Raw genomic sequence first — 12016 nt, forward strand, 5'->3', positions numbered from 1 at the left:
AGCCAACGTCGATATCGTGATGTCCATCTGACGCTCTTTAATGGAGACTTCCCGTAATTACACCGCAGCCCTGGAATGAACTGTAGATGCGATGGATGTAAGTTCCCTCACTGGGGACGTGGACACTCTGAGCGTCTGGCTGCTTCCATCAATCAACTGCTTCTCGAGTACAATCACTGGAGTGGGAGCTCAGACTTGACTGCAGAATGATTAACCACTTCACCATCGGGCCGGCCTTCTGCTTCAAAGAGCTGTTCTTGAAAACGAGAGGTCTCCGGTTTGAACTCCACGGCTAATAATAATGAGCTACATTATGAGTCACAGTGACATCGTACGAAGCTCTTCAGACGCTGAATTAAAAATCCCTCCGTGTCCTCTCATTAAATCACAAGCTGGGATTTTTTACACCAACCCCACGCAGGGATGCATTCTGCATTCACGGAGTCCAAACGAATGCAGACGAGATACTCGGCTCAACTGGAAGACGCTGTGATGGACAACACGGCCATGACCAGCTGGAAACATGCATTATGTGTTCCAGAACAAGCGAGTCGCTCAGAAGCAGGACGATGAAAGTGCATACATCCTATTTGCATAAATAGAGTGTGTGTGTGGGGGGGTGAAGGTATATTTCTCTCTCTGTAAATGACTCACGTTGATGCCCAAAAAGAATCTGTCATCTGGGACCACGATGCTGTGTGGTTTCCCAGATGTGAGCTCAGTGCACATTTATACGCTTTAGCGTTGAGAGGAGAATGCTGACAAGCGCTTTTCTACGACTTCAGAAGCAGCTTTGACTTTGTGACAAAAACGCTATTTTTTTGTCAGCGTTTCAGTGTCAAAAATCACCACTGAGACGCATCTATTTACTGACCAATGAGTTCAGAGTTCAGGGAGAATCATCCAGAATATGTGGATCTGTGACGTGGACGACCGGCACATGGTCGGCTGTTTGAAGAACCCCGTTGATCATCTACAGTAGAGACCATGCATGGTGTTGAGAAACCCGCAGAAAACATGATCTCACACTCAGTTCAATCCATTCTGAGCGGTTACAAAATGTAAAATATGTTCAATTTCTCTGTATATGTGTGTGTGTGTGTGTGTGTGTGTGTGCACTGCCTGGAAGTGGTTGTTCCAGTTATTATAATCGTATATTATAAATTCTATCCATTACTATGTGAAAGCTGCTGTCACATGCAGGTTCTTCCCGTGTCGTCCTCCTGCAGTGTATCTGGGGGTGACCAGCCTCAACGCGTACCAGGTGAAGATGAACAGCATCTGCGCCCAGTGGCAGCCTCACCGACACGCCAGCAGCTACAGAGTGCTCATGGAGTCTCTGCTCAGTGAGTACAGTCCTCACAGCATCCACCCACATGGTGTTCAGCTACATATGTATATGTATATGTATATATATATACATATATATATATATATATATATTATTGTTATCCACGTAATCATACAAAGCCGACTCGGGGGGTGGACGGGGATTTTGATGGTCCCAACAAACAGTAATCCTTCAGCCAGGAGTCGCTGTTCGTTCCACGTCAACAAGAAGTCAGCGTTGATTTATTTCATTTGTTTTGTTGCCTAAACCTAACTGAGTTGTTTCCTGTGAAGATGGAAGATGCATCCATTTTGAAAAGACTGATCGATGTAACGAGCAGAAATTGACACGAGTTGCTGGACTTTCGTGGGAAAATAACAATAAAGAGATACGAACCGTTGTGTTTAAAAAGAATGACCACTGTCAGATGATCAGATGATCAGAACGATCGCGGAAAAACTCAAAACATACAACTTCTTGTCTGATATATGAAACTACAGACATGATATCTCACTTTAAAGGTCTCGTGCGTGGGATTTGGCGACATCTGGTGGTGAGGATTCAGATTGCAACCAACTGAAACTTCTCCCAGGGAACTTGAACTTAGAAAATGTAGATTTAAACGGCTCATTCTAAGCTAACCAAATCACAAAAACTCTAATTTACAGGTCATTAAGCACTAAAGAAAACATTTGCATTGTTAACTCCGTCAGAAGTGACAAACAAACAAACAGCACGACTTCATTCTGCTCCTCTGGTCTCCGTCTCGTCCTCTGGACTTAATGTGTCAGCTGATGATGAGTTGAGCTTTTATTAAATATCAGATATCATTCAGTGTTGACCACCTCTGATATGAGGGCGCTTCTGGCAACAGAAACAAAACTGACTGTAAATCCTGCAGTTGTATTTTCTTTTGGTAAAAAAACAAAAGAAACTGCATAAACCTGGAAGAGACGTACTTCCCCCTAATTTTGCCGACACCTTCTAATTTGTGAAACTTGACACTCAAAGACTTTTATGGTTCGATGGAGATTTTGTTTTGGTGCCCTGTGATGAGTTCAAAGCTCAATTTTTGAACTGTGAGAGGAAACGTGAATACTTTTAGTTTGCGACACTTTTAAAGCTGCAAAGTTCTCGATCGACAGCGTTTAATACGAGAGTCCTGATTGTTCTTTGTGCTCTAGAATTCAAAACACAGTCCTGCGATGCACCACGCGGAGCGGGTTCCTCCTCGGTTACACTTAAGTACCGGATGTTGAATGGAAGATTACAGTCTGTCACACTTCAAATGACCTCCAGACTCTTTATTGAAACCTTTGTGGAATAACTGCGATGCGCTCGTCTCCTGCTTCAGCTGTCAGAAAAGACTCTGAGCCGAAGTCGCTCTCATGGAACAGCCTTGCAATTATTGAATTCACTCTTCTGGGTTCTGATTCCCAGAAATATTTGAGTGTTTTCCCCGTTTGTTTGAAACCGATAAACACCAAAACAAACATCAGCAGCAGACGGCGTGGCCTCCCATTCCATCGCACTCGTCCGGCGTTCAGCCTCCAAAGGGGAGATTGACTTTTAATGCAGCCGCCATCCACCAAATGGGATCCGGTGACGGCCGTGATTCATCAGCGTCGGGCCCCCAGCGAACAGCGCCGCCGCCATGAACGCCACATTACAGGAGAAGCGCTATTGCGCCGTGTTCCTGCAGGGAGCTCAGGTATCGTTATCTCCACACATAACGGAGCTGGATGAGGATTTATGTTTGCACAGCTGCGAAATAAACTAGCAGAGGAAAGCGTGTCGGCTGCAGGAGAATAAAGAGAGAAATGATGGGTGATAAAAATAAAGATCAAAGAAGAGTTCCTCCTGTCGGACAGAAGAGTTGTTTTATTCAAATGAACAGAGATCGACTGTGAAGGAAACATTTAGATCTAAACTTACTTTACAGATTAGAGAATCATGATGTAAATAATCTCATGTGCTTAACATCTGTATTTGAGGGAATCAAAGATCAAAACATGTTTAATGTTGACCGACTGCCTTCGTGAGCTCCACAGAGCAGAGATTGTCAAACACCATCTGTCAATTTAACTATTTTTATATTATCGTTCACAGTATTGTTGCACAGATTATTGTGTTAAGACAACGCTGACTCCAATTTTGAAAATATTTGTTATTTTGTACCAAAATGATTGAAATGTGAGCGCTTTCTCTTTTATAAAAATTTAAAAAATCCGTATAAAAGTGAAGTAATCTCTCTCCGGCTGGATTTGTGGACATTTCAGTGGAAATTGCCACATCTGTCCGTGTGGGGGGTTTTGGGGGGGGGGGGGGGGGGGGGGGGCAAGTGTTTTTTTGGGGGGGTTGTTTCTTTATGACACCGACACAGACGGTTTGTCCGGAGGGGATGCCACAAGTTGGAGATAATGTCGGTTTCTGGAAGCAAACCTCTGGCGTATATTTGAGCTTTTCTTCATTCTTTTTTTTGCGTTTAATTAAATGACGGCTGTTTCGCTGTGACAGACATTTGAATGCCGACACCAGAGTGAACGTGTGAATGCTCGCCGGTTGTACTTGCTGCAGCAGTGAACCTGACTTCATGCGTTCTGCGTCTGAAAGCGACGGCCTCGGGAGTCGTGCTGCAGCTCTTTAACTCATTCAGACGTTCCACCTGCTCCCTGTGATGAAGTGTGGAAACGTTTTGTCCTTTAATGTATTTGACAGGTTGCCAGTAGACGCCGACTCCAGCCGGCGTGGCGTCAACACACAAACACACCGTGATGATTTCACGAATTGGATTTGCTTCGTCATTTATTTGTGACTGAAGAGTTTCATTTCATTCAGTTTCATTTGAGCAGAAACACAAACTGAGCTGCTGACAAACAAACAAACAGCCTCAGGGACGCTTGGAACACTTTAGAAGAGCAACGAACACAAGTGAGCAGTCAGTAACTGTTCTATATGTAAAGATCATCGTCATCATGTAGAATGTACGGAGGCATTCAAACCGTCCTCAGAGACCTCACTGACTGCACTGCCTGAACAACATGACATAAAACACCAGACTCCATGAAAAAACAATTCAAGCTCGACGGAGAGAAACTCACCAAACCCCGTGTTGGTTACACTTCCTGCTGCTGACAACAATCACCGACTCTGGTTTTGTCACAATAAACCCTTAATCCCTCAGATTAGATGTGAAAATACCCTTTTATTCATTTCCCAGCAGCCTCTCTGGTGTCTGATCTCGCTCTCGCTCCTCCAACGCGGTGATTTTCAGGGTTTAACTCAGTTGGTGATTGTTGGTAAAAGTGGAAAGATGAACGGAGGCGTCGTGAGTTTTATTTAGATTCTGTCAAGTTTTAATGAAGTGTGTTTTACGTCACAGTAAAATCAGTGTTTTAGTCGATGGAGTCTTGTGTATTTGGTGATATCGCTGCTGTTTCTGTCAAACTAAAAGGATTTCACTCTTTAACGACGTGTCAACCGGCACCGGGAGCTCCAGTGTCGGTGACCGGCTGCTTGCGATGCACTCCTGATGTACGACTGCATGTCCAAATATAACATTTGTGCTGCAGACGGTCAGAAGCAGGAGACGAAGCTGAGCGGAGGAGCCAACCGACACTGCTTCAACAACCTGAAGGCCGACACGCAGTACAAGATGAGCGTGCACGCTCAGCTGCAGGACGGCACGGACGGGCCGGCGGTCACCGCCACCGAGAGAACACGTAAGAACCGACCCACGCATGGACCCACCCACAGACCCACCCACAGACCCACGCACGCACAGACCCACGCACAAACGAATCAATCTGCTGTGTAGAAGGTCCTGATTAGCCCGACACGTATTCTTTATGGAGCACACAGCCTGAACTAAAGACCCTCAACTTTACTTCACTGATCCTCTTTGTTTGGGTCTTGAAACTTGCTGCCAGCATCCGATCAGATGAGCCTGATGTCTGCAGCGCTGCAGCTCAGAGAGAGTCGTCACGCTCCTGCGTGCTGTTGTGTTTCAGCCGTTAATTGATTCGTGAACGTCAGGCAGTTTATAATGAATGTTTTCATATCCGTAGTTTACTGAGATTAATGAGGCCGAACGGGGAGGAAGAGAACACGAGACAAAGGGAAAGAAGAGAGAACAGAGAGAGCAGGAAGTGAGAGCAGGAAGTGAGAGCAGGTATTGCTCCGCACTGTCTCTGTGCAGCGCCGCCATGATTTACTGCTTTGCGATGCAAATTAAAGCTGCAGACGCTTTTATCCTCCAGACGACTCGCTGCAGGCGGCCGCTGCCAGAACGCTCCCCACCGGCCATTAAGGAGTAACTCACAGCCCCCCCACATAGAGGATACAGGTTCAGAGGTGAAAGCTGAGACGGCGGCTCTGTGATCAATCACCAAATGATACAGGAGCTGAAATCACAGAGCTGAACGTAGTAATTTGATACGTGTGTGTGTGTGTGTGCGTGCGTGCGTGCGTGCGTGCGTGTCTCCTCACCTTCATTGCGAGCTGCTGATTGCTTTACGGTGATTGCAGGTCGTCACGTCTTCATTCTGCGTCTTCTTTCGTTCCCTCTCTTCAGTCCCCGTCCCGACCCCGAAGCCGACCGCGCCCCCCACCACCACGCCGCTACCCACAATCCCCGCTGCTAAGGAAGGTAAGAGCAGCGTTCATGTGGTTCTTCGTCTCCAATCGATGTTTGGTGATAATGATCTGTTTGTTTCAGTTTCATCGGGTTTTATTCATTCGCTGAGTGACGTCACTTTACCAAAGTGTTCCAGATGGGTTCTACCTGAAGGGCTGAGGTTCTAGCGATGACCTTTTGCTTCTGAAGAACCCTTTTATTCAATAAAGGGTTGTGAAGTGTTCTTTGTAAGAAGCGGGGTTCCATCAACCTCTTAAACTCTCGCCCTATTTGTCGGCCTCTGCTCGAGATGGCATACCCACGAGAGAGACTTTCATTCTGTAACTACGAGGTCTATTTGAATCATTGCGAAGCTAGAATACAGGGAACGCTTGTGAGGTGTGTAAATATTGTGTATATGTTTCTGGTGAACAATGAATGAAGAGGGCACACAGCTCAAATAGAAACAGTTTCAGGTTCGCCTGAAAGAAAAGCACTTTTATTGAAAAATCCTTTTTATCCAAAGAACCCTTTTTGTAAGAAAGAGTTCTTCAAGGATTGTTAAAAAACGTGACATTCCAGCACACACTGTGATTAGGAACCATAATTGTTGTGGGTTGAGCTGCACCACATCAGCCCTGGACCTTTAGGGTTCTAGATGAAACCTTTGTAACATATAAGGGTCATGGGTAGAACCCCCTGTCTGGGTTCTAGGTGAAGCCTTTGTAACATGAAAGGGTCCTGTAGAACCCCCTGTCTGGGTTCTAGGTGAAGCCTTTGTAACATGAAAGGGTCCTGTAGAACCCCCTGTCTGGGTTCTAGGTGAAGCCTTTGTAACATGAAAGGGTCCTGTAGAACCCCATGTCTGGGTTCTAGGTGAAGCCTTTATGAAAGGTGTGGGTTGTAGATGATACCATTGAAATATAAAAAGGTTCTCTGTGGAACCCCGGGGGTGTTCTAGATGAAACCCTTGGGATATTAAAGAGTTTTTCGGTAGAACCTCCTGTTTGGGTTCTTATTAGCAGATTATTTACATATTTCCTTTGTGTTCCTTCTGGTTCTTCCTCAGTTGAATCAATTTGTTCAGGAAGCAGCCTGAACAGTAGTAGAAGTAGAGAGAACTCAAAGATGTCTTCAGCAATAACGAATAAAAGAAACGCAACACTGAGATTTAAACTTCGTACATTTTCCTCTCAGTGTGCAGAAGTGTTGCCATCGCTTCCTTCTGCTGCTGTTTAGCAGCAGACGTGGGGTTCTGAGGGTCCAACAGCTGAAATGAATTAACCTCAAAATAAATCTATATCAGCGCTTCTCCCTTTGGAGAACTTGATTGATGCAAGCCGCCGGCTGGGCTTTTATTGTGAAAGAATATCAGTCATGGGGGGCCAGCAGCTGACCCTTAACTGATTTCATTAGAGGAGGACGGGGAAGACGTTGGACCGATTGGTGAGGCAACTTTTAACGAGTTTAACACTTTTCCAATCGTTCACAAGTCTAATCCATCAACGCTTCACTTCATTTAAAAGCTGCTTTTCTTCCCGAGTCGTCGTCCATTAAGATCAAGTTTGTTTCTTCGCGCGGCGATAAAAAGAGAAGTGAAAGCGACGTTTTATAACAAGAGAAACAAAGAAAGCAGAGAATAAATCCATCGTTGAGTTCAGCAAAGAAAACTAAAGAAAGTCCAGCAGACAGACAAACCCTCACCGTGCGCTCTCTCTGCCCTCTGTCCAGTCTGTAAGGCGGCTAAAGCGGACCTGGTCTTCCTGGTGGACGGCTCCTGGAGTATCGGTGACGAGAACTTCCTGAAGATCATCCGCTTCCTGTACAGCACCACCGGCGCTCTGGACGGGATCGGCCCGGACGGCACGCAGGTAGGCGGTCCGTGAAAACGCTGGTGCTGGTCTGGTGGCTCTGAAGTCACACGTGTGATGGGCGGGCTGGTCTGACAGGAAGTCATCACACGGCCGTGTGCTCGGCCTCTGAACTGAACTGTGTTATCGTTGATCGCTTTGGTTCCCGTGCCGTCAGGTGGCCATCGCCCAGTTCAGTGACGACGCCCGGACCGAGTTCAAGCTGAACTCGTACAGCGACAAGGAGCGACTGCTGGACGCCATCACCAGGATCGCCTACAAGGGAGGGAACACCAAGACGGGTGAGCCGCCAGCAGAGCCGTCTCCACGGGAACCGCTGCTGAGGTTTTACACCCGCGGCTTTTTTATCGCAGTGTGGGAGAGGGAAGATCCAAGAAAAGACACCTGTGGAACACACACACACACACACACACACACACACACACACACACACAGAGTTTCTTTTAACCGTCGTCAATACTTATTGAGCAGCAGGCAAACACACACTCAGGAAATTAAATCAGTGTCTGCTTCCAGACCTCCAGTGTCTTCATGCTCACATTCACGTAAAACAAATAAGGAGTTTGAAGCCAAGAATCTCTTCCCCAGTGCTCCCAGTGCTCCCACTGCTTCCAGTGCTCCCACTGCTCCCAGTGCTCCCACTGCTCCGAGTGAATTCCTTAAAACAGTTCCAGGACGTCCCAGTGTCTGCCCCTCCTCACACACTCTGACTAGAGCTCAACATCGTGCAGAATGATTTTGAATGGTCCGTCTGTCCGATCAGGTCGAGCCATCCAGCACGTGAAGGAGAACATCTTCACGGCAGAGGGAGGAGTCAGGAGGGGGATCCCCAACGTGCTGGTGGTGCTCACCGACGGCCGATCGCAGGACGACGTCAACAAGGTGTCCAAGGAGATGCAGATGGAAGGTGAGAGCGGCCGTGTTTGTGTTTCACTGAGATCCGCCTCAGATTTCAGGATTCCAGAAGAATTGTGAATATACGGTTGGCTCAACATGGTCGTGAACATTCATTTACGACACAAAGGTCCCGAACACTGTGGAGTCTGTTTCTCACATTTTAATTCAATAAAAAGAACATTTGATAAGAGCAGGAAGTGACCGACAGAAGCTCACGTAAGATCATTAAGTACATGACGTCGTCTAGACGACGTCCTCGTCCTGAACGTTCTCTCTCGTCCTGTGAAGGGTACATCGTGTTCGCCATCGGCTTCGCTGACGCCGACTACGGGGAGCTGGTGAGCATCGCCAGCAAACCCAGCGACAGACACGTGTTCTTCGTGGACGACCTGGACGCCTTCACGAAGATCGAGGAGAAGCTGGTGACCTTTGTGTGCGAGGCCGCCACCGCCAGTGAGTAACCGCACGCTCAGCACGCGGGCAGAGAGCTCGGCCTTCTTCTGGAGCTAACGCAGCGTTTGTTGTCTTCCCCAGCGTGTCCGTCCGTACCGATGAGCGGCAGCACGACTCCAGGTAACACCTCACGCAGAGAGGAAGCCCTGAATATACTGCTTATCCACGTAACAGTACATCATACCGTGTGTACAAGTACCTGGAATACCCTGAGGACGTGCAACACCTTCTGAAGACCCTCACACTGTAATGGTGGTACTACCATCACATGTTTATTTAAACTTTTAGATATTATTGTTGATTATATTCTAGTAGAAACCTCCAAAACCACGTATGAACCTGAAAATGAGCATAAAACGTCCCCTTTAAAAAGGTGTCTCTTTGGGACATTTAGGATTTCGTCTGTCCTTAACAGTAAGAAGCAGAGTACAATCAAACAAATGGTGAGAAATAAACATCACACACTCAGCTTCTTACTGGTCAACTGTCCTCTAAACTTCCCCCCCCTCAGGTTTCCGTATGATGGAGCTGTTCGGTCTGGTGGAGAACCGGTACGGCAGCGTCTCCAGTGTTTCCATGGTACCCGGCACCTTCAACATCTTCCCCTGCTTCCACCTGCACAGCGACGCTTTCCTGGCACAGCCCACCAGGTACCCGGAGACACCTCACCCCCCCGCACGAAGGCGTTATGAATGAAAGCTCTGATATCTCCAGCTGAGGACTCGTAGGAAATAGAGATCATATACCAGAAGTGTTCACCTGGGTGTGATGTCGTCCCCCCCCCCGTCCCACAGGTACATCCATCCTGAAGGGCTGCCCTCCGACTACACCATCACGCTGCTGTTCAGACTGCTGCCCGACACGCCGGAGGAGCCCTTCGCCCTCTGGGAGGTCCTGGACAAGAACAACGAGCCGCTGGTGGGAGTCATCCTGGACAGTGAGTCTGGGACAATGATAAGATAATAATTATAATAACTTTATATATATATATATATATATATATATATATATATATATTTATATATATATATATATTTATATATTTATATATATATATATATATATATATATATATATATATATATATATATATATATTTATATATTTATATATATATATATATATATATATATAAATATATATAAAGCACCTTTAAAAACAGAGTTGTGCCTTTGACGGACAAGCAGTAAAACAACAGTTCAACAGTGAGTTAAACCCGGATGAAACGACAATAAAACAATCAATACGATAAACAATACAAATAACAATAAATGTAATAAATGAATAAAATAAATAAAGTTAAATAAATAAAATCAAATAATTTAGTAAAATCAATAATATAATAAAGCAGTAAAGCCACGACATCATGTAAATAGATTAAATATATTTATAAATAAATATAGATTCAGGATTTTGTAACTGGCTCAGTGTCATGAATGATCTGTGTGTGTGTGTGTGTGTGTGTGTGTGTGTGTGTGTGTGTGTGTGTGTGTGTGTGTGTGTGTGTGTGTGTGTGTGTGTGTGTGTGTGTGTGTGTGTGTGTGTGTGTGTGTCTTCCTGCAGACGGGGGAAAGACTCTGACGTTCTTCAACAACGACTACAAAGGAGAGTTCCAGACGGTGACCTTCGAAGGGCCAGAGATCAAAAAGCTCTTCTACGGCAGCTTCCATAAGGTGAGAGTCTCTCCGGCTCCGTGTCGACTCTTCATTTACACGCCGGGCTGCACTCGGACCGACCGGGTTGAGTCTGATGTAAAGTCTGATTCTGGTCTTCTTCAGATCTATGATTGACAGCATACTCAAACACTTTTTAAATGGAAAAATAAACAAAGTTCAAAATAAGATAATGACTTTTAAATACCTCACATGTTCTCCAAAACTGTACCGAGTTACAGGAGCCTCGTTCCTCTCTTTATCTGGAGCCTCGTTCCTCTCTTTATCTGGAGCCTCGTTCCTCTCTTTATCTGGAGCCTCGTTCTTCTCTTTATCTGGAGCCTCGTTCTTCTCTTTATCTGGAGCCTCATTCTTCTCTTTATCTGGAGCCTCGTTCCTCTCTTTATCTGGAGCCTCGTTCTTCTCTTTATCCGGAGCCTCGTTCTTCTCTTTATCCGGAGCCTCGTTCCTCTCTTTATCTGGAGCCTCGTTCTTCTCTTTATCCGGAGCCTCGTTCCTCTCTTTATCCGGAGCCTCGTTCCTCTCTTTATCTGGAGCCTCGTTCCTCTCTTTATCTGGAGCCTCGTTCCTCTCTTTATCAGGAGCCTCGTTCCTCTCTTTATCTGGAGCCTCGTTCCTCTCTTTATCTGGAGCCTCGTTCCTCTCTTTATCTGGAGCCTCGTTCCTCTCTTTATCTGGAGCCTCGTTCCTCTCTTTATCTGGAGCCTCGTTCCTCTCTTTATCTGGAGCCTCGTTCCTCTCTTTATCTGGAGCCTCGTTCTTCTCTTTATCTGGAGCCTCGTTCCTCTCTTTATCTGGAGCCTCGTTCCTCTCTTTATCTGGAGCCTCGTTCCTCTCTTTATCTGGAGCCTCGTTCCTCTCTTTATCTGGAGCCTCGTTCCTCTCTTTATCTGGAGCCTCGTTCCTCTCTTTATCTGGAGCCTCGTTCCTCTCTTTATCTGGAGCCTCGTTCCTCTCTTTATCTGGAGCCTCGTTCCTCTCTTTATCTGGAGCCTCGTTCCTCTCTTTATCTGGAGCCTCGTTCCTCTCTTTATCTGGAGCCTCGTTCCTCTCTTTATCTGGAGCCTCGTTCTTCTCTTTATCTGGAGCCTCGTTCCTCTCTTTATCCGGAGCCTCGTTCCTCTCTTTATCCGGAGCCTCGTTCCTCTCTTTATCCGGAGCCTCGTTCCTCTCTTTA

At 46.2% G+C, this 12016-nt stretch overlaps 1 protein-coding gene across 4 annotated transcripts in view; it reads left to right on the forward strand.

Annotated features, from left to right (window-relative positions):
• col14a1b (collagen, type XIV, alpha 1b) overlaps window positions 1–12016 on the forward strand; it is a 104723-nt gene that overhangs the window by 65647 nt on the left and 27060 nt on the right. For all 4 annotated transcript variants that reach the window (XM_079288043.1, XM_079288044.1, XM_079288045.1 and 1 more), the window contains 11 exons: window positions 1230–1346; window positions 4903–5052; window positions 5904–5978; window positions 7677–7816; window positions 7974–8097; window positions 8580–8723; window positions 9002–9166; window positions 9248–9286; window positions 9678–9816; window positions 9961–10103; window positions 10730–10839. In XM_079288043.1, coding sequence (XP_079144169.1) covers window positions 1230–1346; window positions 4903–5052; window positions 5904–5978; window positions 7677–7816; window positions 7974–8097; window positions 8580–8723; window positions 9002–9166; window positions 9248–9286; window positions 9678–9816; window positions 9961–10103; window positions 10730–10839 — 1346 coding nt within the window. The remainder of the gene's footprint in view (window positions 1–1229; window positions 1347–4902; window positions 5053–5903; window positions 5979–7676; window positions 7817–7973; window positions 8098–8579; window positions 8724–9001; window positions 9167–9247; window positions 9287–9677; window positions 9817–9960; window positions 10104–10729; window positions 10840–12016) is intronic.

This window comes from Melanostigma gelatinosum (genome assembly GCF_949748355.1).
Source record: "Melanostigma gelatinosum genome assembly, chromosome: 17".
NCBI lineage: Eukaryota > Metazoa > Chordata > Actinopteri > Perciformes > Zoarcidae > Melanostigma > Melanostigma gelatinosum.